The sequence below is a fragment of the Micromys minutus genome (assembly GCF_963924665.1).
Source record: "Micromys minutus genome assembly, chromosome: 1".
NCBI classification, from domain to species: Eukaryota; Metazoa; Chordata; class Mammalia; order Rodentia; family Muridae; genus Micromys; species Micromys minutus.
In genome coordinates this window covers 30,411,067-30,437,251 of record NC_137969.1, presented here as the reverse complement: position 1 = coordinate 30,437,251, position 26,185 = coordinate 30,411,067, and the positions used below count along the sequence as shown (strand labels likewise).

The window sequence follows — 26,185 nt, the reverse complement described above, 5'->3', positions numbered from 1 at the left end:
CCCCATGGGAATTTCCTGTCGATATTTTTTCCTTCAGATTTTGAGGCAGGCTTTTATTATGTGTTTCATGCTCGTCTTGAATTTACAGCCAGAATTACAGGAATATTCTACCATGCTCCCAGATTCCTGATTGGCTGGAACATGAGGGGGTGGGTGACCATGTGGTTTGGGCTGAGATCTGAGAAAGTGGAGTTTGCCCTCAGCACCTAGGAACATGTGCTGCTGTTCTCTATAACTACTTAAGGTCCAGCTCAGACTTAGACAGTGTGCATTATAGAAAAACCAGAAATCACAGCTTCCTAAGTTTCCCTGTCCCCTGCTCATTGTTTTCTGTCTTAGCTATGGTCTTACCCTGGCAGACCTGGAATACCTTGTGAAGAGCAGGCTAGCCTTGAATTCATAAGAAATCTGCCTGCCTTTGTTTCCCCAGTACTGGGGTTAAAGTTGTGCATCACCAGGCCTGGCTGTAGATTTATTTTTAGTTTTACTTACCTGCATGGCTGTTTGTCTCTGTGGATGTGTATGTGAATGCAGATACCTTCAGAGAATGCAGGATTCCATGGAGTTGGAGTTAGAAGCAGTGTGAACTACCTGACAAGGGCGCTGAGAACTGATTGACTGGTCCTTTGGAAGGGTAGTATGTGCTTTTAACTACCGAGTCATCTAGACAGTCCATACCTCTGTATTTCATGTCTCACAGTTGAGTTAGGTGGTGCAATTGAGACAGGATTTACCCTCTTCCCTGATCATAGGTCAACCCAGTATATCTTGGTTCCTTGAACCTACATCTTATTCTCAGGGATGTCCTTTCCGACACTTTTCTGGCAGACTTTTCCTCTCCAGCTCTGCTCTGGCCCTGACTTGAGAATGAAGTCTAAACATTTCTCTCTCTCTCTCTCTCTCTCTCTCTCTCTCTCTCTTTTGTACAGTGGAGAGAAGCAGGCTTCAGGAAATGCTGTCCCTGTTGGGACTGGAGACATACCAGGTACAGAAGCTCACCCTCCAGGACTCCCTGCAGATCAGTTTTGACAGCATGAAGAACTGGGCTCCTCAGGTTCCCAAGGACCTTCCCTGGCATTTCCTCAGGAAGCTGCAGGCACTCAACGCTGAAGCCAGGAACACTACCATGGTGCTGGACATGCCTCCAGAAGCCTGGCCTGCAGAGAAAGAGAGCCAGATGGAGGAGGAGATGATGTACTGGGACCCTGCTGAGGACGTTGCTGCTGATATTTACTCTTTCTCGGAGCTGCCCATGCCTGACACACCTGTGAACCCCCTCGACCTTCTCTGTGCCCTCCTGCTGTCCTCAGACACCTTTCTGCAGCAGGAAGTCCTGCTGAAGATGTCCCTCTGTCAGTTTGCTCTTCCACTTGTGTTGCCTGATTCTGAAAACCACTACCACACCTTTCTGCTCTGGGCCCTGCGTGCTGTTGTGCGGACGTGGTGGTTCCAGCCCCCACGGGGCCTTGGGAGTTTTCGAGAAGACAGTGTGGTCCTGTCCAGGGTGCCCACGTTTGCCTTCGTTCGCATGGATGTCAGCAGCAACTCCAAGTCGCAGCTGCTCAATGCCATCCTCAGCCCAGCCCGGCGGCAGTGGGACTGCTTCTGGCATCGGGACCTCAATTTAGGCACTAATCCTCGAGAGATTGCAGACGGGTTAGTAGAGATCTCCTGGTTCTTCCCCAGTGGTAAGGAGGACCTGGATGTTTTCCCAGAGCCCATTGCCTTTCTGAACTTGAGAGGTGACATTGGTTCTCACTGGCTGCAGTTCAAGCTCTTGACAGAAGTCTCTTCTGCTGTGTTCATTTTGACTGACAACATCAGTAAGAAGGAATACAAACTGCTGTACTCCATGAAGGAGTCAACTACCAAGTACTACTTCATCCTGAGTCCCTACCGAGGGAAACGGAACACGAACCTGCGCTTCCTCAACAGGCTGATCCCCGTGCTGAAGATAGACCACTCGCACGTCCTGGTGAAGGTCAGCAGCACTGACAGCGAGGGCTTCGTGAGGCGGATCCGAGCCATTATGTGTAGTGTGGCTCGCTCTCCCTGCAGGAGAGTGTCTGTTGAGGACATGGCTCATGCAGCTCGTAAATTGGGCCTCAGAGTTGATGAGGACTTTGAGGAGTGTCAGAAGGCGAAGGACCGGATGGAGAAGATCATCAGGAAGATCAAGGATGTGGATGCCTACAAGAGAGACGAGCTGCGGCTGCAGGGTGACCCCGCAAGGAAGGCAGCCCAAGTTGAAAGGGAGTTCTGCCAGCTCCAGCGGGTCTCCGAGCCCCCAGAGAAGCACAGGGCTGAGCTGAGAAGGCGGGCCCTAGAGCTCCGGGGGCAGCAGAATGGCCAGGAGCCCACCTCAGGGGTGCAGGAGTTCATCCTGGGAATAAGCAGTCCCTCCCTGAGTGAGAGGCAGTATTTCCTGAGATGGATGGAGTGGGGGTTGGCTCGACTTGGGCAGCCTCGGCCAAGACAGCCTCCAGAGACCCTTCTCACCCTGAGACCAAAACTTGGTGGGCCCTCAGACTTGAATGAGCCACTCTGGCCTGAGCCCTTGGGAGTGGAGCACTTCCTGAGGGAGATGGGGCAATTCTATGAAGCAGAGAGCTGCCTGGTAGAGGCAGGGAAGCTGCCTGCTGGCCAGAGGCGCTTTGCCCATTTCCCAGGCTTGGCTGTAAACTTGCTGCTGGGTGGGCTGCCCCTGGAGCTGGTCGACGGGGCCACCTTGAGCATCCCTGTTCGATGGGTCACTGGGCTTCTCAAGGAGCTGCATGTCCGCCTAGACAGGAGATCTCGACTAGTGGTTCTCTCTGCCTTGGGGGTACCGGGCACAGGGAAATCTACACTCCTTAACACCATGTTTGGCCTGAAGTTTGCCACTGGGAGGAGCTGTAGTCCCCGGGGGGCCTTCATGCAGCTCCTTCCTATAGCTGAGGGCTTCAGCCAGGACCTGGGCTGTGACCAAATCCTGGTAATAGACTCTGGGGGTTTGATTAGTGGGGCCTTGGCCTCTGCTGGAGACAGGTTTGAACTGGAGGCTTCCTTGGCCACACTGCTAATGGGGCTAAGTAATGTCACTGTGGTCAGTTTAGCTGAAACAAAGGACATCCCACCAGCTGTTCTTCATGCATTTCTGAGGCTAGAAAAACTGGGTCACATGCCCAACTATCAGTTTGTATACCAGAGCCTTCATGAGCTGCCGGTTCCCAGTCCCAAGCCGAGAGACAGGAGGCAGCTCCTGGATCCACCCAGCGACCTGAGCAGGGCTGCCACCCACTTGGAGAAGCAGGGTGGCAGCTTCCGGACACTGGCGGGCCTGGCCGAGAGGCAGCATGTCTGGCACATCCCAGCCCTGTGGCATGGAGCACCACCCATGGCCGCTGTGAGCTTGGGCTACAGTGAAGCCATTTTTGAATTGAAGAGATGCCTATTGGAAAACATCAGGAATGGCTTGTCCAACCAAAACAAAAACATTCAGCAGCTCATTGACCTGGTGAGGAGGTTGTGACTGTTGTGACTATAGGGCCTTCTGCTGTGGCCTGTTGTGACAACAGCCAGTAAGGCTGTACCTGGCTGGCACCTGAGAGTTGGCTGGTGCTTGCTGCTCATGGGGCAGAAGGCCAGTGACAGCCAGGGGTGAAAGGCCTCTTCACAGTGTTAAGAAGCAATCTCAGACTAGCTCAGAAATATCAGAATAATCGGAGGCCCAGGGTGGGGTGATACAGGCAGTAAGTTGATGTCTGTTCCTAACCCACGACAAGGCTCCTTCATTCGCCCCTGAAATTAGGGAACGGCTCCCTTAGTTACTGCAGATGCTGGCAGACAGGGATGTTTTGGGTTGTCCCAAGGAAACAGAATCCACACAGGTCCTTTGTGGACCAGCCTTGAAGGTTTTGGTGATGTGGCACCAAAGTGTGAGGCACTGCCGTGGCACTGAGCTTATATACTGGTGTATGAAGCGCTCTCTGACCCTTGCCCCGGAAGTGTTCACCAGTTACCCCTCTGTGGTCCAGCACTCTGTCATCTTTCCTCAGCACTTCACTGCACATTGTCACCTGTGTTTACTGTCTGCCCCTAGACTGTGAGCTGCTTGAGGGCAGGGCCTAAGCACCGTACAGCTCTAGGTCCCTAGGACCTGGCACACATAGGCGCTTAATAAATGTTTGTTGAATTAATGAGTTGAATGAATGCTCAAATGCTAATAGTGTGCAGGTTCTGCCTCTCCATGCCTTCATTGTTCTCGTGACGACAGCCTCTGCCTGAAGAGGGGCTGGGAGGGTGGGGGTGGGGGGACAGGCTGTTACTGGAAATAGTACCTTCATAGTAATATCAGCACGTTAGTCATTACCCCATTTGTGGTTGCCAGAAGGAAATCCTAGACTGCACTACCTGCACAGCAGGTCTCGAAAGGAGACGTCTGCAGCAGACTAGCCACTGTCTGAGACAGGTACTTGGTTAGGGACCTTGGGCTCTTTTCCACTGATCGTCAGCTGGATCAGCCGTCACTTCAGTAAATTTCAGAGCCCTGCCATCTACATCTAGGCCTATGAGTTTCTGCTTAACTGTGTCTTGCTGCTGAGGTCTTGGGCTTTCCTTTCATCTGTGTTTTTTGTCTTCAGAAAAGTCAGGGAGTGGCCTGAGAACCTCTCCTGTGTCTTGTCCCTTTACTAGATTCAGCAAAGGTACCCTTGGTTCCAGGGGACTTGCCTTCTCTCTGATCTGGAACCCTTTGTTGAACCAAAGGCCCACCGCATTCCTCTGTTGGCCTGGCTCCCTGGGTTTCCCAGGATGACCACTAGGTGTCCTGGTCATCTGGTGGTAAGTCTGGCCATGTGCTAAGAGGGAAAGCGATCCTGAAACTTTTCAAACCTGCTGTTTGACTAAGTTTAGGAAAGGGGGAATCTGATCTGCCTCGAATGTTAGAATAACTAACTTGCAACATGCCGATTCAAACAAACCTTCCACGTTGGCACTAAGGAGGCAGAGACTGGTGGATCTCTGGGTGTTCAAGGCCAACCTGGTCTACACAATAGACCGTGTCTAAAGACACACAAAACCAAACCTTTCTTTTCTCACTTGTATTCCTAGCTCCAAGTTCAAACACAGGGACTTCCTCTTAAGAACTGTTGCATACAGGGGCTGTGAGGTGGTTCAGTGGGTACAAGCACGTGTAGCAAAGCATGACAACTTGAATTTGGTCCCTGGAGCTCACAACTGGAAGGAAAACCCGACCCCAGGTTGTGCACTGACCTCCACATGTGTCATGCCACCATCCCCATGCACACACTTAAGCACACATGCTAATAATCAAACCAAGGTGTTTGCCTTCAGAGTTCCCCCTGCTTCTGAAAAGTCAAGAACTGTTGAGTTTCAACCATACTTAAAAATTGTTTTATGCTGTTCCTAAAATATGAGACAAGGAAGTCAAGACTCATGACAGCTTAGTCTGTGACTGTGGTACCAGCACTTGAGAGATGGAGGACCCAAAGCTCCGGGTCAGTCCGGAGATGTTGAAAGGTTCTTTTTCATGAGGTCTGTCCACTGCTCCGAGATAAAATTCAATCTGTATTCCTAAGGTTTAGATCCATGCAGAGAGTTTGTAATTTTATAATTTTCACCATGGTCTCAAAGGGACACGGATTAGAGGACAGAGTGGTGGCACATACCTGTATTCTGAGCATTTGGGAAACTGAGCAGGGGATAGTTCAAAGCTAGCTTGGGCTACACAGTGAGACCCTATCTAAAAAATAGACAAGCCACTCTAGGGGCAGAGGCAGATAGATCCCTGAGTCCAAGGCTAGCCTGATCTGCATAGTTTGAGCTCCACCCTGTCTCAAAACCAAACAACCTAGTAAGTTATTCAGTATATTATCATGACCCATCTGTTTTTATGTATCCAACTTGGACAACAGCCAAATCTTAGAATCAGACGCTATGGAGACTACCCTGGAAGCAGGGCATTTTGGGAGAATTCTGAAACCATTGACACTCAGACATAGGAACAGAAGAGCTCATCCTGAGCTGGTGACTTCCAGGAAGTAGTGTGCATGCTCACCCTGCCCATGCTGAGCTGGTGACTTCCAGGAAGTAGTGTGCATGCTCACCCTGTCCATGCTGAGCTGGTGACTTCCAGGAAGTAGTGTGCATGCTCACCCTGTCCATGCTGAGCTGATGACTTCCAGGAAGTAGTGTGCATGCTCACCCTGCCCATTTGAAGGGCTGATGTTTCTAGCCCAAGGATTTCAGGGCTGCTCTTAGCAATCAAACTTGTATAGCCGGGCCAGTGTGGGTTCTAGTTCTTGGCAGTGGACTGTTCAGCCTTTCTAATTGCCATTGGCTCTGATGTCAGGAGAGAGCATTCTCAGGGCCCAGAGCTGAAGTTAACTGTAGTGTGCCATGTACTTAGTCCATTTTCCCTCCACAGGAAGAATGAAGCAGGAGGCTGCACAGACTTCCTGTGGAGCGCCATTCTGTTTTAACCTGTAGGGTTCAGCAGTTGACTACCCAGGGAAAGCAGTGGGGTTAATTCTTGTGTACTATCTGGATTTACAAAGTGAAAGTGTCAGCCCTTCTGAGTTGATTTAAGTCACTTGTAAAGAAAACCAAAGGGCTGCGCATTTGGTGGTGCTTTTGGAAGGCCAAGTGATCATGAGTTAGAGACTACATGGAGTTACATCAGGAGACTGAGGAAACACAACAGAAGCTGTTTCACCCTGCCTGGATTCTAGTAATTCCCAGGAAATACTTGTTTTCTCGCTCTTGCACAAAGTCACTCCATAGCTCAGACTTTGAACACTCTAGGTGAGGCTGTTGGTTATGCTGGGACAGACAGAGAAACTCCACCTGGTGGACCAAGGGTCAGCAGGCCTGGGAAAATGCTAGTCTTTCCCTCAGGAAGGTCTGCACATAGAGGTTTATGGCAGCCTCCCAGAGTGAGTTAAGAGTAGTTCACGGGCTGGAGAGATGGCTCAGTGATTAGGAACATTTAGTGCTGCAGAGGACCTGGGTTCTGTCTCAGCTCTCATGTGTTTGCCTCACAACTCCTGTCTTCTGCCTTCCCACCCAGCACCAAGCACAAATATAGTATGTATACATAGATTCAGACACACACACACACACACACACACACACACACACCTCTACTAAAAACTACATCTGAGAGGATTTCAGGAAACACATGTACCTGCTTTCTCACAGGCTGGTTGGGCTCTGTCAGAGCTTCTGAGAGCATAGGCTACTAGTTGTCACATGAAGAATAAGAACTCTTGTCTGAGGGAGCAATACATACCCCGGGGCTTGGTATTGGGCCTGGAGGGGTGCTACGGCCATTCCTATGGGGCTCCTGGTCAAAGCTGCTCTGTACCTTGTAGTCACCTAGCGACAAGCTGGGGCCCCTCCTCCATCCTAACATAGTTCTGAACCTTCACCCTATCAAAAGTGGTGCAGGAACCCCAGAAATAGGACGAGCTCATGCTCTGAATCCAGGGCCTCTGTCGTCTCATCTACAATGGGATGAGGTAGTGGAGACACTGCCTTTGCATGATGGAACAGAGCATTAAGACAAGTGTACGCTGTCTCCCTTTAAAAGGATCTACCTGGAGCTGGGGAAATGGCTCCAGTTAAGAGCACTTTGCTCTTCTGGAGGACCTGCATGTGCAGCATCTATAGGCGCTTACAACTCCCTAGTGTCAGGACCTGACACCTTATGACTTCTGCAGTCACCTGCACACCCCTGGCATATAATCATGGACCACACACACAAAAGATGTTGGAAATGAAATTTCCACTGGTTAGGCTAGGGAAATGGCTCTATGGGTAATGTTTTGGGTGTGTGTGAGGGTCAGAATTGGGAGGTCTAATATGCACACAAAGACCTGTGATCCCATGGTTTAAGGGAGGGATATGGGCTTAGCTTGGTGATGCATGCCTTTAATCTCAGCACCTGGGAGGCAGAGCAGATTTTGTAGCACATGCCAGGCCAGTCAGAGCTGTACAGTCTGAAAAAAAAACCAAACAAACAAAAAACAAAAACAAAAAAGAAAGACAGGAGTCTTGCAGCAAACTGGTCAGCTAGTGGAGATACTAGCTGAACTGGTGAGCTTTGTAGAGGTTCTGAGAGACCATGACTAAGTATGGTGAGGGGTGACTGAGGAAGACCCCCAGCATCATGTCTGGAATAGAACACATTTGATTGTGCTAATGCCCGATGCTTGGAGGGGAAACTACCTCCCAGCACAGTCTTCGTGCCTGCTCATGAAGCCACCCCCACCGCCTGAGGAGAACCTGATTCTGTCACTTCACCTTTTTGAGGTTCGAAAGTACCTCAAGGACCTTTTCTTCCTTGTCTCTCTGCTTCAGAGGACCAACGAAACAAAAACAAGCAGAAGAAACAGAACCCACCGACAGCCAAACACACACAGAAGGCTTGCAACTTCTCTGTGCTAATATGGTGAGTTTTTAATGGATGGAGCTCAAAGCCTTGTTCTTCTGCCCTACCACCAAGAAACACGCTCAGCCCCACAGTAACTATTACTGTCCCCACTTTACAGATGCGGGAAACTGGGCACAGGGAGGTTGTCACTGCTTACTTTACCCTGCTAGGAAGTGGGTTCAAGTTTGGACCTGGATAGTTCAGATGCTGAGTACCTTATCTCTCTCTCCATGGTAGAGCAGATTTATGTAATTTGCCAAACTATAAAAGTATCATGCTTTATGAGAAAAATTTTAAAAGCTTAAAAGGATTATTTGGGAACAAGTAAAAGACTTTCCATTTGCAAAGGACAATGGATTTGAGAAAGGTCACATCTCTGTAAGTTGGTTCCCTTATCTACTAATTGGAACAGTTGGAGGTGTAGCCTAAAAAAAATAAGAATAAAACATTCGGGCTGGTGAGGTGGCTCAGTGGCTAAGAGCACTGACTGCTCTTCCAGAGATCTTGAGTTCAAATCCCAGCAACCACATTGTGGCTCACAACCATCTGTAATGAGATCTGATGCCCTCTTCTGGTGTGTCTGAAGACAGCTATAGTGTACTTACAATAAATAAATAACTCTTAAAAAAAAAAAAAAGAATAAAACATTCCCAGTGAGGTCCAAAGGAAGGACCCAGATGCAAGTGGCCAAAGGAATTTTGACCTTAGAAACATGGCTGGCAGTCAGTAGACTGGGCACTCAGCCTCTGCCTCACTGTCAATTCTGGCACCAACCAGCCAGTTTCCTTATCTCCATGTCCCTCTATAGTTCTAATATTTCTCCCTCAGGAAACAGGGTGCAAATACCACCAGCTGACCCACGCATATCTCAGACCTCAGAGGGCAGCTTCACACTGATGATGGAGCTGCTGCCATTCATTAGAGGCTTTCTTCTGTTTGTTTTCCAGACAGGGTCTCTTAATAAGTCAGGAGAGCCTATGTAGTTCTGCCTGGCCTTGAACTCAAAGCAGTCCTCCTGCCTCAGCCTCCCAAGTCCTTATAGGAGAGAGCCACCATGCCTGACTATTAAATACCTTCATCATAACAGCTATAAGTAAGAAGTGCTTACCCCCCTCAAGTTGTGTGTGTGTGTGTGTGTGTGTGTGTGTGTGTGTGAGAGAGAGAGAGAGAGAGAGAGAGAGAGAGAGAGAGAGAGAGAGAGAGAGAGAGAGAGCCTGGTCTTGTCTTGGTCACCAATTTGTCTTAATCAGGGTTTCTATTCCTGCACAAAATTTAAAACAAGTTGGGGAGGAAAGGGTTTATTCAGCTTACACTTCCACATTGCTGTTCATCACTAAAGGAAGTCAGGACAGGAACTCAAGCAGGTCAGGAAGCAGGAGCTGATACAGAGGCCATGGAGGGATGTTACTTACTGGCTTGTTTCCCCTGGCTTGCTCAGCCTGCTTTCTTATAGAACCCAGGGCTGGACCCTCCCCCCACTTGATTACTAGTTGAGAAAATGCCTTACAGCTGAATCTCATGGAGGAATTTCCTCATCTGAGGCTCCTCTCTCTGTGATAAAGAATGAGGATTTTATCTAAGAACCCGTACACATTTGTATAGATTCTTTGTTTTTTTAAGAGTTATTTATTTATTATATAAGTACACTGTAGCTGTCTTCAGACACACCAGAAGAGGTCATCGGTCATTGGATCCCGTTACAGGTGGTTGTGAGCTACAATGAGGGGATTTGAACTCAGGACCTCTGGAAGAGCAGTCCGTTGGATGACTGCAACAGGAAAATTGCAGGGTGTCTCCCCTACACCGGTCACGCCACGCCCCCTTTCTTCCTCACGCCCCGCCTCTCTCCGCCCCGGCCCGAGTTCCCGTTAGTTCCTGCTCTGCGGCACCTCCTTCCTGCGGCTGCGCACTGACGCGTCCCGCGTCGCGCCGGCCCAAGATGGCGTCGCCCGCGTCTGTCCGCAGGCTGGGGCTGCAGGTGAGTGGGCTGCGGGCGGGAGGACTGGGGCGCCGCCCGGTGTCCGCTCACTCCCCGTCTCTCCGTAGGTGCTGGCCTGCAGTCGGGAGCTGCCTTGCGCCTGGCGCGCCCTGCACACCACGGCGGTCTGCGCCAAGGTGAGTGCAGCGGGCGGGTCTGGGGGCTGCTAGGGCGGCTGGGCTCGGCTGCCCCGTGACTGCTCCTTCGTTCCTAGAACCGGGCGGCGCGAGTCCGCGTGGCTAAGGGGGACAAGCCGGTGAGCTACGAGGAGGCGCACGCCCCGCACTACATCGCACACCGAAAGGGCTGGCTGTCGCTGCACACAGGTGAGGGCGCCCGGGAAGGATCACCACCCAGTCTGACCGAAAGGTGGCACGGGTGACTCTTGAAGGCAAAGATACGAACTTTTGGGTTGGAGGCCGGGCGTGATGGCGAACGCGCTCGGGAGGCGGACCTCGAGTTTAAGGACAGCTAAGGTTAAGTAGTGAGACCCTGTCACTTTTAGTTATGGGACTGGAAACAATTACTGGAAAGATTGCTAAAGTGTTGTGCCGCTCAAGCACGCGCATGCATCCTAGCTCCTAAATGGAAACTTGGTGGGGGCTCTAACACAGCTCGAGGGGTGTGAAGATGAAGGAGACATTTGGTTCTTGGGGTCACTGGCCAACCAGTCTTGGAGGAGCAGCTGTTTTGCCAAAAAATAAACAAGCAGCAAATAAATAAACGAAAAGTAATAGAGAAAAACATTGGCTGTTAACCTGCCCTGTCTTCTCCATACCTCTGTCAAGGGAGCTTTACGGCATGACTCAGATTAAGGTGTTGAAAGGAATCTGAATATTCCTTGCTAAAAAGTCTCGTTTGAGCCTCTGTAGAACAGTATTTGTATACCTACAAACAAGGTTTGACAGTGCTGTGGTCAGCCTTTTACAGATTTTACACATGTGTAATAGCCCAGAGGCAATGAAGTAGTGACGGCTACCTGGGAGATTGTGCCCTAAATACTGCAGTATCTACCAAAGCACAAAACTCTTCAGGAGTGTGCTGTAGCCTTTGTGGCTCACAGAACCCATATTTGCAGACTTACATTTTTTCTCTCCCTCCTTCCTACTTTTTGTTTTTCTTGTTCATTTACATTTCAGTATGCTTGTGTGTGTGTGTGTGTGTGTGTGTGTGTGTGTGTGTGTGTACAGTTTGTCTGAGTCAGTTCTCTCCTACCATATGGAGTCCCAGGAATAAAGCCAGCATCCTTACCTGCCAAACCATGTCATACTTCTGCCTCGTTTTTTCTCAGTGCTGGGAAATAGGTGTGCGCCCTATCAGCTGCCTGTTTATCTTCCATGCATGCTGGAGTTTCAGCTCTCAATCTATAAATTGTCTATACACATTTGTGTCGGAATGTTCATGTGTGAGTGCAGGTGTCCGTGTATGACACTGGATATATGTGACAGTCAAGACAGCCTCAGACCAGTCCTTGTCTTCCTTTTGTTTGAGATGGGGTCTTTTTCTTGTCACCACCTGTGTATGCCAGGCTAGTTGGCATACAAACTTGTGGAGATTCTCCTGCCTCTGCCCCCATTTCACAGTAGGAGCATGGGGATCAGATGCTGGTACCCACCCTGGTGATGACCTTTGTGTGAGCCCTGGGCATCCAAGCTCAGGTCCTCGTAAACATGAGGTACAGCAGTCGGTATACTCACTGAGCTATCTGCTCAGCCCCTCAGCCCTTGCATAATCTTACACGGATTAAAATTTACCTGTAACCTCAAATCATTCAAGGTTGTTCAGGGAAGTGGGTAGAGCAAGGCTCACTCGAGGGTCCCCAGATGAGGTAGAACAAGCTTCTATTATAAAATGTGCCCTTTCGGTTTAGAGCCGTATTTCAAACATTACTGTGCCTTGTGTTGGGGTTGTGGCACTATGTGTGGTCCTGAATTACTGTCTAGTTTCTGTGAGCTCAAGAAGAGTGACGTGTCTTACGGGGAATATTTTGTTAGATAAACTTTTCTTAGGCCTGAATTATGGGGTCTCAATATTGAAGAATCAGCCTTATCTACTAGCAGAGTCTTTAAATAGAAGACAGGCAAAATTAGTTATTTATTAATCTCTTGATAAAACATATTGTGACTAGAGGCGTGTAGAAAGCTTGCTGTGAATCACCACCAGGAGCAGTTGCTCAGAATGCACTACTAGTTCAGTGTGTGATGATGTAGAGCGTAGCCCTTGTGAACTAGGGAGAATCTGTGTTTTGTTCAGCACTCGAGGCCTCACCTGGAAGTAATGTTCAATAGGATGCACATGCAAAACCTTTAAAATACATGTTTTTGGTTGGATCTAGTGCCTAGCCCCTCCCATGCCCCAAAAGATGTAAGACACGGCTTGGAGGTTGTACCTTGTACTCTAGTTTGTCTCAGCCCTTTGTAAAGTGCGGATGACAGTGGTGCTGACTTCAAAGGATTGATTTGAGAAATAACGTGGCGCTTTGGATTTTATTTAAACTATTACTGTACATGCACATGTTTGCGTGGGGCACCTGTGGAGGTCAGCGGGCAACTTGTTGAGACAGGGCGTCTCTCTCGTATCTGGTTTGGACTCTAGGCATGTCTTGAACTTCCTAGGCAGTTCTCTGTCTCCACCTGTCATCCTCCTGGGCTGACTGTGTGTGCCACTGTGTGTGAGGAGCTGTGGACTGATGGGTTTAGTGGGATTATTTCATGGGTGAATGCAGGGGGACTCAAAGGCAGCTGTACATGGAAGGTACATCTGGCTTCTTAAGGTGTGCTTTGGGGATTGAACCCAAATCGGTAGACTTTTACACCAAGCACCTTTACCTGCTGAGCCACCTTGCCATCCCTGTGCTCTGGATTTTAACATTCTTCGCTAGAAGAAGAGGGAGAAGGCTGTGGGCAGGGGGTAGAACTTAGTGCCCAGCCCTGTCCGTCAGGTCTGGAGTCTGCACAGCTCCTTTGGCTGACTCTTCTATGGTACCCTCCTCAGGTAACCTGGATGGAGAAGATCATGCTGCCGAGAGGACCCTGGAGGATGTTTTCCTTCGAAAGTTTATGCTGGGCACCTTTCCAGGCTGCCTGGCTGACCAGATTGTTCTGAAACGCCGGGCCAACCAAGTGGATATCTGTGCCCTGGTTCTCAGGCAGCTGCCGGCACACAAATTCTACTTTCTGGTGGGCTACAGTGAGACTCTGTTGTCACACTTTTACAAGTGTCCTGTGCGACTCCACCTTCAAACTGTGCCCTCCAAGGTCGTGTACAAGTACATATGAAGGGCACTCTTTCTTGTCAAGCTGTAACCTGCAGAGGCCCGAAGAAGTACATCAGACGCCTGCTTCCAGAGCAGGGGCCTCAACTCCAAGCTGCTGTTTAATAAATCCCTGATAATGTTTTGTCCCTCTGTCTCATTTAAAGATTTTATTTTTAATTGTATGTGGGTGGGTATGTCTATGTGTATGTGCGCATGAGTAGAAGACATTGGATGTTCCTGGAGCTGGAGTTACAGGTGACTTTTGTAAATTGATTAAAAACTCAACAGGAGGGCTGGAGAGATGGCTCAGTGGCTAAGAGCACTGACTGCTCTTCCAGAGGTCCCAAGTTCAATTCCCAGTAACCACATGGTGGCTCACAACCATCTGTAATGACATCTGATGTCCTCTTCTGAAGACAGTGTATTTACAAGAAAGAAATCTTAAAAAACAAACAAACAAACAAACAAACAAAAACCTCTCAACAGGAAATCAATGGTTGGAGTCCCTTAAGGAGTAGGAAACGCTGAGCCTGGCTGTCTGGTCCACCAGCGTGGTGCAGGCAGAGGGAGGACTGCTTCTGCACTTCCAGGCTGAACTAGGTTAAGTAGCAAGTTCCAGACTGTACAGCAAGGCTCTATCAGAAAAACCAACTAATTATTGCTCAGTACTTCCAACACAAGGGCTGGATAGATGGCTCACCCTTAAGAACACTTGTTGCTTTTTGTAAAGGACCTGGGTTCAGTTCCCACCACTCAACATGGCAGCTCACAACCATCTAACTCCATTTCCAGGGGACCCAGTGCCCTCTCGGGCCTCTGCAGGGCACTTTGTGCACACAACAAATAGACATACACACAGATAAACACAAAGCTTTAAAAGTTTAAGACTATGAACAATCTATATTAACACATTTCTCAGCACAGATAAAATGGGATGGTGCCCCAAAAGGCAGAATATCCAAATACAAGAGAGAGGTTCAAAGCTAAACATGTCTATGATGGCAATTGAAAAGTAACTTTAGAGTATTTTAAGACTTACTTGTATTTTACACCTTTGTTTTGCCTGTATGCCTGTCTATGCACTACATATGTGAAGTGCCTACAGAAGTCAGAAAATGGCATTGGACTCCCTGGAACTGGCATTAGTGTTGTGAGATGTCATGTGGGTGCTGGCAACTGAACCTTTGCAAGAACAGCCAGTGCCCTTAGCCACAGAGCCATCTCTCAAGGCCCTACTTAGGTTGCTTTTGATGGGGGAGGGTTGTTCATGTCTTTACTTATGATGATGAAGCTCTCTTTTTTTCCTTTGTAGTTCTAATGATTTTGACTTCACATACTGTATCTATTATTAGGGCCCGGCATGGTGGCAAAGTCCTTTAATCCCAACATTCAGGAATCTGATGCAGACAGATTTCTGTGAGTTCAAGACCAGCCTCATCTGTGTATAGTAGAACTTTAAAAAAAATCTTAGGAAAGAAAGAAAATATCTAAATGTCCGGCACATAATCACGGAAAACGCCAGGTGTGGTGGGGTGGCAGAGACGTGGGTCTCTAGAGATAACTAGCTAGCCAGCCTAGCTGAATTGAGTGCCAGGTGAGAGTTTGTCTCAAAAAATAAGGTGGAAGGCAACTGAAGATGTCTGACCCTGGCCTCTGGCTACCATATTATAGGCACACATGTACATACATCTGAATACATACCTGTGCAACCATAGAACGCACACATTCACTGTTAGAGGACTGGGTACTTTAGTTCATAGATTGCCTAACATGCCCAGAATCTTGGGCTTGAGCCCCAATACTCCACAACCAGATGTGGCAGTACACAGCTGTAAACCTAGCACTTGGGAGGTGGAGGCAGGATAGAAATTTAAGTCTTCGCAGTTACACAGTGAGTTTGAGGCAAGCCTGAGATACATGGCATCCCATCGGTGGTGGTCTGAATAGGTATGGCTCCCCGAGACTCGTGTTTGAATGCTTGGTAGTGACACGATTAGATGTGTCCTTGTTGGAATGGGCATGTTCTTGTTGGAAGTGTGTCACTGTAGGACTGGGCTTTGAGGTCCTGTGTTTAAGCTCCACCCAGTGTGGAAGAGACCTTTTGGCTGTCTGCAGAAGAGCCAGTCAAGATATAGAACTCGGGGCTGGAGAGATGGCTCAGAGGTTAAGAGCACTAACTGATCTTCCAGAGGTCCTGAGTTCAAATTCCAGTAACTACATGGTGGCTCACAACTATCTGTGATGTGATCTGGCACCTCTTGTGGTGCGTCTGAAGACATCTACAGTGTACTTATATATAATAAATAAGTCTTAAAAGATGCAGAATTCTCAGGTCCTTTTCCAGAAGCATATCAGCCTGAACACTACTGCCATGCTCCTTGCCATGGTGGACTGAACCTCCGAAACTAAGCCAGCTCCAAGTAAATGTCCTTTATAAGAGTTGCCTTGGTCATGGTGTCTCTTCACAGCAATGATACCCTAACACACAGTCTCAAAACTTTATTGTTAATACACAGGACATTATGAATTTACAAATTTACAGTAGCATTTATAGAACCATCTCTGGTAACAAATATAGTAATTATGAATAACCATATAATTCAAAATATAGTGTTTATCTTGAATCTTTTTTTGGCTCAAATCAGCTGCTTCTGTGATAAAATGTTGAACAAATTCTACAAAATACTGTAATCTGCCCAAGTTTTCTTGGCCTACTTTGTAAATACACATACAAAAGCAAGGTAGCTCACATTGTTTGTTCAGTTGCTTTTCCAGCTGAAAAGCCCAAAACCCCAGGGAATTAATCCTATTGCCCTGATGTATTTGTCTTTGCATTTCATTTGGTCCAAAGGGGTTGCAGCGATTAATTTGGGCTGTCAACATGACTGGGCTGGAAATCAACTACAAGACACACCTGCGAGGGGTTTTCTTGACCAGATTACTTGAAGTGGGAAGACTCCCACCCCCACATGCGGGTGGCGCCTTTCTGTGGCAAACCAGATAGGAGACAGAGTAGGGACAGGTGGCTGTTTGCATATCTGCCCTCACTCTCGGCGACAAGTACATCTACCCCGTTGCATTCCTTCACTGATATCAGACCCATTTCTTCAGGCTTCTAAGGTCGGCTGAGGATCAGCAGCGCCTGGAAAGCCTCCACTTGGGACCTTCTGCCCCACATTGTAATTACTGAGGCATGTCCTCATGGACTGAGCAACTACTGGACTCTTGGCCTTTTAGGTGTGAGGCTGCCATTGTTGGACCTTCTGGACCGTTCTAAATCAATGCAATCATCTCCATCTAAGTCAGACTTGTTCCTCTAGAAAACCCTGGCTAATAAATGAAGGATGTTTCTTTGATATGTCTAAACAGTCTCTGGGATGTAGGTGCAAAGACAGGTACAGCTGATACCCTACACTATAGGTGCCCACTGGAGTTAAATATAGATTTAGATCCATAATAAACTGATGTGGGGATTCAAAATTCCTTTCTTTGCTCTGTTTCCACTTTTTTCATTACTCTTAAATTTCAAAATAAGAGTACCCAGCCACCTTGTCATGGGAAAGGTCTCTCCTCAGTGGGCAAAACTTCCACAGGCAGCTTTGCAGTTCAGGGTCCCGGTCTATGCGGACATTCAGTGTAGAAAGGTGGATGAGAGCAGAGGTGATCTGTTATAGTTTATCCTGGGGAGGATGCTGTGCAGGCTGCCAAGGGAACCACAGCTCTTTATTCTTGCTTTACTACGAATGAGTCAATAGCTCAGCGGAAGGACGGGCTAAACTGAAAACTGTAAGAGTTCAGTAGTAATAAATAAGGAACGCCTGTGGAGGGGATAACTTTTAGTTTCTTGTATTTCCTGTTGGTTGACTGATTGTTTATTTTTATTTTAAGTGTATGGGTCTTTTTGCCTCTATGCATGTCTGTGCACTGTTGTAATTCCCAGCCCCAATAAGCCCATATAAAAACACACAATTATAATAGATTGGGCAGAGCTAAGTGTGCCATGTGGCACCATTCCCACAGAGGCCAGAAGAGGGCGCTGGATCCCATGGAACTGGAGTTACAAGTGGTTTCGAGCTGCCATGCGGGTGCTGGGAATTGAACCTGGGCCTCTTGAAGAACAGTTAGTGCTCTTAGCCAGTCAGCTCTCTCTCCAGCTCAGAGGTTTTTTCTCCCCACAGGAACATGGATGCCTAACCAGTGTCCACAGCACTGAAGACATTTCTTGCTCATCAACCATTAACGATGTATAAATCCTCACGAAGGGATAGGGTGCCGTGAGTCCCTAACTCCTCCCATGACGTGTCAAGAGGCCCAAGCGTTGGTTCCTTGTGTTCAGGAATGCAGCAGCCACCCCAGGGTCTGTGTCAGGATCCCCGTCTTTTCTTCTGCTCCTATATTCTATTTTTCCTCTGGTGGTGTTCTCTGAGGGAGAGGTGCAGATGTCCCATTTATGTCTAAGTTTTTCCCCATCGTTTATTCCAGGATTTGACCAGTTATGAGTCTCAGCAGCCACTGCCGTGCTGCAAAACAAACAAACAAACAAACAAACAAACAACCAGCTTCTCTGACCGAGGCTGAGAGCCTCGATGATCTCTGGGTACAGACACAAACTTTCAGAAGGATGTATAACAGTATGTCCAAATTCTGCAGTAACCTCTCATGTCTAGAAATCCACTCAACTAACTGCCCATTGTGTCCAATTGTATACTTGATCTTTTTCCCCAGTTTTTAGTCAGGAAGCCCAAACCTGACTAAAACCCAACCTGTCCCCAACTCATATATACGCTGGCTTGGGACTTCTCACTTAGGCCTCTTCAGCTCTCCACACTGCCCTACTGAGGGACATGGGTCTCCATGGATGCCATTAGTTACAGGACAAACACAAACCACTACCCAGCAAGCCAGGACTTTCCTCCATGAATATGGACGACTTACTGGCAGGGCTTAGTGAGTTCATGCTTAAAAAAAAAATAATAGTAAAATTCTATTTTTAATTATGAATATGTTTGTATGCAGATAGAAATGTATGCGCAGGTGCCTGAAGAGGTCAGAGGCGTCGGGTCTCCTGGACAGTAAGCCACCCCGGCATGGGTGCTGGGAACTGAGCCTGGATCCTCTGACACAGCAGTTTGTGCTCCTACCTGTCACGCCCTCCTCCACTTTGAAGCATTTTTGAGTCACTAGATTCAGTATACCTGTCTAGGGCCTTCCTGTTTTGGGTTTTTAGTCATGTTCTTCTCCGGGAGGCCCTTTGATCCTCTCATTTTCCCTAATGCTTAAACCACACGATTTACCCACCCTCCACAGGATTTTATCAGGCTCTGCCCAGTAAATCTGTAATCTGAGTTTCCAAAAAAGCTGCCAGGACGGTTCTTAGTAACCCATAGGTGGCGCAGTTGCTCTTCCGGAAAAGCAAATAAACCGCAGCTTTAGAGGATCTCTAAAGAGAGCTACTGGACACTAAGGGACATGGCAGTATTCTGAGTTAAAATGTTGTCTCTTGAGGTTGGAGAGATGGCTTAAAAGGTTAGGAGCTATTCCCAGGACCCACATGGAGGCTTACAACTATCTGCAACTCCAGTTTCAGGTCCAGGGGACCAGGAACTCTCTTCTGGCGTCCACAGGCACCAGACACACAGACAGTGCACACATATCTGTGTGGGCAAAACACTCATACTCTAAATAAAAAGAGAAAGAAATTGTAAAGAAAGCAGCAGCAGCAGGCTACACATTCCAGTGACATCCCCGTGGTCTCAGCAAGACTAGAGCTCCAGGCTCTGGAATGAGGGGCCACTGGTTCCCTAGAGGTTTCTGCAATTGGCTAGCTCTCTACTGAATAACTTGCCCCAGGAGCCACCAGGAAAGCCCTCTTCCCCCTCCCCAGACTTCCCTGAGGCTGCTAGGGGATGGCAGTAATCAGCTGTGTGAGAACAAACTCTTAGAGTCTTGTCTGCCTTCTTCAGTTCCTGGACAACCTGGGCTTCCGACCTCAGCTTTCTTTTAGCTGCTCAGTTTCACACCCCAGTGTCCTAGCCCCTGAGTCGAGTCCTGGAGAATTGGCCCATATTCAAATTAATCAGAAATTTTCATCTTGGAAATGGTGCACACAGACAGAGACAGGTTTCACAAGGCCACTGGGGTCCTCTCAGAGAAGGGACACAGGATAGGGACAGTCTTGCTGGCATTTGTTCCAAGGGCAGAGCCGAGTCAGGCTCCTGCTGAGAAATGAGGTCTGACACTGTTGTATAATGTCTATAATGCCCCGTTTACAGGTGGATCAGCACCTATGAGAGGACGGAAAACAGCAGCGGCTGTGACAACGTGGTCCTCCCCGAGCATGCATGACCTCCCTAACCGGACAACGCACAGAGCTCACTTGGCAGACCTAACAGACAACCAGCCCCTGAAAAAACAAGCAAACCAAGAATCGTCTATTCGAGATGTATGGAGAGGCACAAGAAGCATGTCCCACATACGGACGCAAGAGATTCTAAAATAAACGGCAAAGAGCAGTATTGGAAGGAATCTGTTAATGAAGAGACAGCATTCTCATGTCCAAGGGGATAAGAGTTTGTTCTGGAGGCTGATGAGTGGCATGGCCCAGGACCACAGTTTCAGGTCATCGCAAAATCCGTGTTCCTGAGTGGGAACAGGTGTGTGAGGTGCTTATAGCAACAGAGAAAAATCACAACCAGGTAGGTGGGTGTTTCGTGAAATATATATACATATGAATCCCACACGACCACTGGCAAGGCCCCAGCGGACAGACTGGCCTGTTCTCAGCACATGGGCTGACCTGTTCTTATCCTGGCCAACTCTCTGCTCACATTCCCAGCTGTCCGTCCCGTGTTCAGCTGTCATGAATCCCTGTAACAGTAAAATAAAAACTCTAGAGGCTTGTAGTTTATCAGTTAGATTTATAACAGTAAGTTCTCAACCCACAAAATGCCTGCAAAACTCAATTGATATAAACACAAGTTACACACCTAGATGGGGCAAACACACCCTACTTAGTATTTAATCATCCATCTAAGAAATCCCCAACACTGGGTCCACTTCCTCTCCTATAGGTTCCATCTTGTCTCCTCCTTCCTTCCCCTTCCTGTGTCTCTGTACTCTCTGTCTCTAAAATTCTCAGCCCGCCTTCCTTTTCCACAGCCCAATCACAATCTTGCGCCTTGTGATCTTCTGCCTGCCCTCACCTGCATATAGACAGCAATCCACAGTTGGGCCACAGCAAAGCAGGAACATTTCTGATGTGGATGGATCTCTGATGCTGTCTGTTATGCTCTTAGTCCTGGTTTGTTGGACACTTAAGGGTCTATTCATACATTCTAAATGATGCCCTAATTGTCACAAGGGTATTAGGGTGAATACTTAGGTGTACAATAGATTGTTCCTAAGGGAGCTAATGATGGCTCAAGATAATCAGGCGATGGACTTGAAACATTCCAGCTTCTCAATCTTTGTAGTCACAGATTCTGTTCTTGGGAGTTCCTGAAATCTTTTACAAATTATAAGAAGCATCATCCAAATTCAGCATCAGGCTTGCGTGCACATCTGAGCATCGGAAGAATGATTCAGAAACAATGAAGTACAAGAGGTGGATATGCTGACGGGAAACATAAAAGCTAAAGTATCCCTGAGTTCAAGGCCAGCCCGAGACAGAACAAGTTCCAAATCTAGATGTGGTGATACATACCTTTTGTTGGACTTGACTTAATACACACTCTGACTGTGCCTAGAACTATACCCTCCGGAAACCAGAAGATGTTCTGCCAAGTAATCTTACACCTCTCTCTGTTTCTGGATTTCACTTATTAAGTTTGTTGTTGGGAACCCTTATTGGGGAGATGGCTCAGCAGTTAAGAGCACTGACTGCTCTTCCAGAGGTCCTGAGTTCAATTCCCAGAAATCACGTGGTGGCTCACAACCATCTGTAATGGGATCAGATGCCCTCTTCTGGTGTGTCTGAGGACATAGTGTACTTATATAAATGAAATAAATAATCTTAAACAAAAGAAAAGTCTTATTGTTTGGGTTATAAAAACCTTACATCCCCTGTGTTTGGGTCTGATCTCTTGAGACACAAATAAAGCTTGCTTAATTTGGGTTGGTGTCTTTTTTCTCTCATTTGTGAGATTAACAAGAAACCTGAGAAATCTCATTCCATTAAGATTTTATTTTTAATTGAAATATAACCATTGTGAAAGAGTTAAAATTTCAACCTAGCCCCACTAACCCTGCCTTGAGGACAAGTATGTCTCAAGGCTGAGAACAAAAACCGAAGACCACCTGATCTTGATAAGGTCTGACTCTGCAGTCCTGAAAAAAACTAGTATGAAGGTCAGTGTGCCCCAAAACAGGGTGATCTGGAGTTGAATCATATCCAAAAGCAGACAGAGTGTGCCAATTTGAATAAACCAATAACATTGTTTCTCCCTTCCCCAAATAAACCTCTTGCCTGATTGCAGCAAGATTGGATCTCTGTGAGTTCTTGGGTTCGTGTTCTCCCGGTACTAGAGTGAGGGGCTTCCCCAATTCTGGGGTCTTTCAATTGTACATGCTTATGAAGTACAATTCACTCCATTGTAATGGAAATACTGATGCATGAGTACTTTATGGAAGGAAAGTAAAAAAAAATAACACTATTTTTGTTGTTTTTTTCCCCGTTTTTATTTTTTGGTGGGTGGAGGTTGAGAGTCTCAAGTAGCTCAGGCTAGCCTTAAAACATCTATTTAACTATGATGACTTTGAACTCCTGATCCTGCTACCTCTACCTGCAGGTGGCTGTGGGAACCATGTGACTCGGCTCAGCTCTTTTTGAGAAACCAATTTTCCCCTCCTCCTAAACTTGTCTGACGGTGTATGTTTATCGTATTCGGGAATCTCTAAATTATTTTTAACAGTGAGCGCTCACCTACCATGTTGCGAACCATCTGTAGTGGTAGTTTGGCTAAACCACTTTGGCTGCTCAGTGGGTTGCATGCTCACACACACCCAGGAGCTATCTGGATTATCTAATGAAAGATACACACACACACACACACACACACACACACACACACACACATCAGTTAATTTTTGACATGCCATGACTAGCCCAAAGGCCAGACACTCCTAAACCTTTCCCTATTAGCAAACACTCACCTCCAGCACTCCTGAGAACTTAGTGTGATTCCATGGGAATCAGCCCCTTGGTGGTCTTTGGGTTTCACAAATGCGAAATGGGCACACCACACCACACACCTACATCCTGATATCTATATGCCAACCATAGATTTTGGTTATTTTGATGATTTTGTGAATTGCTTTTCCCTTTCTTTGAGTGTTTCTTTCCTGTGTCATAAGCATGTCTTTATACAAACGTTAAAACCTGTCAGCGACAGGGGACCCTTCAATTGGTGGTACCAAAGTTCCCAATCTGGGAAAGTCTGTCGATGTCAGAACATGACAGGGGAAGTTTGTCATTCCCTGTCCATTGCCACTCAATAGTCCCCAAGTTGTTACATATGTTAAAATTTCTGTTTAATAAAATGGAGGAGTTTAGTAAGAATTTAAAGGCCATATTTAGGAAGATTTAGATATTAATCTAAAAGACGAATGGATCAGGTTAGCTGCATGAGAGCATTAGGGGGCAAAAGGCCACAGAAACCCAAACTGAAAAGGGGAAGAAACCAAGGTAGCCCCGAATGGCAGTTCGAGTGCACATTCATTTTCCGGCTCCGAGGCATCTGTGAGATCTGCGCCTGCAGCACAGACAAGCCAATGAGCCTCGCTATTTCCTTGGGCTCTGTCTGGCTTGCTCCCTCAGCTCTGTTCTCACTGGTTGGGTCACGCGGCTCTCTTTTGAATGGTGGGGCTTGTATTTTAGCATCCCTCCTTCATGGAGACGTTACTGAGCTCCCCTCGTGGCTAGCTGAGATTCCATGTTTTTGATCCTGAGATCCATCTGGTTTATCATTGCTGCATCATTGGCGTCTCTTAAATTTTCCATGTTCTTCTCATCTCTTGCTTGGGTCTAAGGCACAAAAGAACAAACGTTCAAAACAATTAACCCTCAAATGATTACTCTTGTTCCTTTAGTTAAGAGTCATCAGCTCCTGGGCTGTCATATGTTAAATGAGATGCTGGGATTTAAATTTTTATTACTAATACCAATTACATTTACAACATAAAGCCAGGTATGGTGGTACGGGAGGCAGGGACAGGGGCAGGTGGCAGGGGCAGGTGGCAGGTGGCAGGGACAGGTGGCAAGTGGTAGGGGTAGGTGACAGGGGCAGGTGGCAAGTGGTAGGGGCAGGTGGCAGGGGCAGGTGGTAGGTGGCAGGGGAAGGGGCAGGGCTCTATGAATTTGAGGCCAGTCTGGTCTATATAATGAACCTCTGCCTCAGACAAACCCTCTACCACAACCCGATTGAAAACATTTAAGTCACACTGAGGTGTACTGCTTTCCTTTGAACGGTGCTGGGGGTTGGTCCCGGGCCCTGCGTGTGCTACTTCAGCTCCAAATCACTCTCATGTTCTCAAGCTAGCCTCGGCTAGCTCCATAACTCACAGAACAAGTGAATCAATTAAAAAAAAGTTTAACTGTAACTGAAGAAATATTTCAGAGTATGTTTCAACTTTCATATACAAGTTTTTCTTCTCAAGTGTCTTAAGCTGCGAACGGTTGTCTAACCGTTGCAGAGGTTGCTGTTTACTGGCTTGCTCAGCCTGTTTTTTCCTAGGGTCCAGACCACCAGCCGAGGGATGGCCCCACCTACCATGGGCTGCACACCCCTGCCCCCCCATCAATCACTAATTTAAAAAGCCCGATCTTAAGGAGGCATTTTCTTAATTGATGTTCCCTTCAGTTGAATCACTTTAGCTCCCGTCAAGTTTAAAACTATCCAGCACCTCCCACCACATTTGTTTTTCTTTTTGTAAGTCAGTGTTTTATTTCAGCAATACAAAAGCAAACCAGAAAGACATACACTGAAAACCTTAAAGAGAGGCAGATGATGTTCAGAGATCTCCCAGGCCGACTGCTGTTAGCAGAGGAAGAGATGCAGGTTGGGACCACCTTACCAGTGTGCTGAAATGAATCTAAACGTGTCACAGGCTCAAAGACAAGCAAACTTTCTGCAAACCGCCTGCCCTCCTCCCACCCACCTCTCTTGCCCGCAGCCAGCTTTTCAAGTGGAGCACTTCCTTTTCCAAGTCCTTCTGGTTCCTGAGCAGGTGTCCGCACTTCTTTTGTTCTGTTTTTACCGCTATTAGCTCCTGCTCCATAAACTGAAGTCTTACAACCATGTGTAGGTGTTTGGAATATGTAGTCTCCCAGCTTTCTTTCAGCTCGTGGAACTGTAGGAATAAACAACACAGCTTCAAGGTGAAGGATTTGCATTGCTAGTCAGGCATTGAAGCGAACAGGTCTGCCGGCTCAGCGCCAGCTCAGCAGGAAGAAGTCCCTCTAGCAGCCTCTTAGACTATTAGAATTATCCAGAAAACAAAGTCAAACCCAGCAGGAAGGACACAGTCTATCCTTGACACACATCATCTGTGACGGACACTCACACCTGCCTCTTTCCATGCCTGGTTGTATTGACGGAAATCCCTGGCCCTTTCTTCCCTGTCATTTCTAATCTAGCTTAAGACAAGGTTCTCGGTTGCTTGGATCTGGGTGGATGAGCGCCTCTCCCCACGAAAGACCTCAGAAGTGAGACTCTAACACACATGCGTTAGAAGCATGGACTCTGAAGCCTTGCTTTCCTCTGAACTGTAAACATTTTATCTTAGTTTGAATTATATTCTAAAAAATGATTCAGGGCAACAAGTGACAGGATATGAGGTCACTCTTGTGACATATTTTTTTTTTTTTTATTTTTAAAACAAAATGTTCCGATTCAAAAGTGTTGCCTTTTAATCATTTTTAATTGTTCCACAAAATACAGAAGCACATTAAACAACAATAGTGATAAAACTTAGCTGAGTTAGGAGATGATTTCCCTTTAGATATAATGATATTCTAGGGTGGTGTTTTAAAACATGGCCCACACATTCTTCCATGAAATCCCTCTCCTGAGTGTTTGGTAACTAGTTTCTGGGTTTTGATTTTGTTTTTAAAGATTTGTTTTATGTATATGAGTACACTGTAGCTGCCTTCTGACACACTCTGAGGGGAGTCAGAGCTACATACTGAGACCCTGTGTCAAAACAGACACCGTATAAAAAGACGGAGCAGGTGTTGGCAAAGAAGTGAAGAAGAAAGCACCCCTTCAGGACTGGAGGACAGGAGACTGCAGCCATTGGAGGAGACATGCTGGCCGGGGGGTGGGGGGGTCCTTAGATAGCAAGTACGTGGCTATCACGTGACTCAGCAGTGCGGCTGGTCAGAAGCCAGGCAGGAGAAATGAAGCCTTTTGTGCAGGACTCTCAGATGTCAGAGCAGCATCTGTAATCAACGTTCAAAGTGGGGACGAGCCACAGGTCCATCTGTCGGTGAGCATATAAATTAAATGCATGGCTCGTCCAC

At 47.3% G+C, this 26,185-nt stretch overlaps 3 protein-coding genes across 6 annotated transcripts in view; 2 read left to right on the top strand and 1 right to left on the bottom strand.

The window, feature by feature from the left end:
* Positions 1–4,174, top strand: part of LOC308420388 (up-regulator of cell proliferation) — a 43,338-nt gene extending 39,164 nt beyond the window's left edge. For all 4 annotated transcript variants that reach the window (XM_080916390.1, XM_080916388.1, XM_080916389.1 and 1 more), the window contains one exon: positions 930–4,174. In XM_080916390.1, coding sequence (XP_080772516.1) covers positions 930–3,511 — 2,582 coding nt within the window. In that variant the 3' untranslated portion in view covers positions 3,512–4,174. The remainder of the gene's footprint in view (positions 1–929) is intronic.
* A 6,154-nt stretch (positions 4,175–10,328) lies between these two features.
* MRPS24 (mitochondrial ribosomal protein S24) lies at positions 10,329–13,814 on the top strand. The gene is made up of 4 exons (XM_080931092.1): positions 10,329–10,412; positions 10,481–10,549; positions 10,627–10,738; positions 13,407–13,814. The coding sequence occupies exons 1-4, from the start codon at positions 10,374–10,376 to the stop codon at positions 13,688–13,690; spliced, it is 504 nt and encodes a 167-aa protein (XP_080787218.1). The 5' UTR covers positions 10,329–10,373; the 3' UTR covers positions 13,691–13,814.
* A 9,749-nt stretch (positions 13,815–23,563) lies between these two features.
* Positions 23,564–26,185, bottom strand: part of LOC308422625 (uncharacterized protein) — a gene marked incomplete at both ends in the record, with an annotated part of 100,313 nt that continues 97,691 nt past the window's right edge. The window contains 2 exons of the mRNA XM_080919234.1: positions 23,564–23,689; positions 24,823–25,014. Of these exons, the coding sequence (XP_080775360.1) occupies positions 23,564–23,689; positions 24,823–25,014 (318 nt within the window). The remainder of the gene's footprint in view (positions 23,690–24,822; positions 25,015–26,185) is intronic.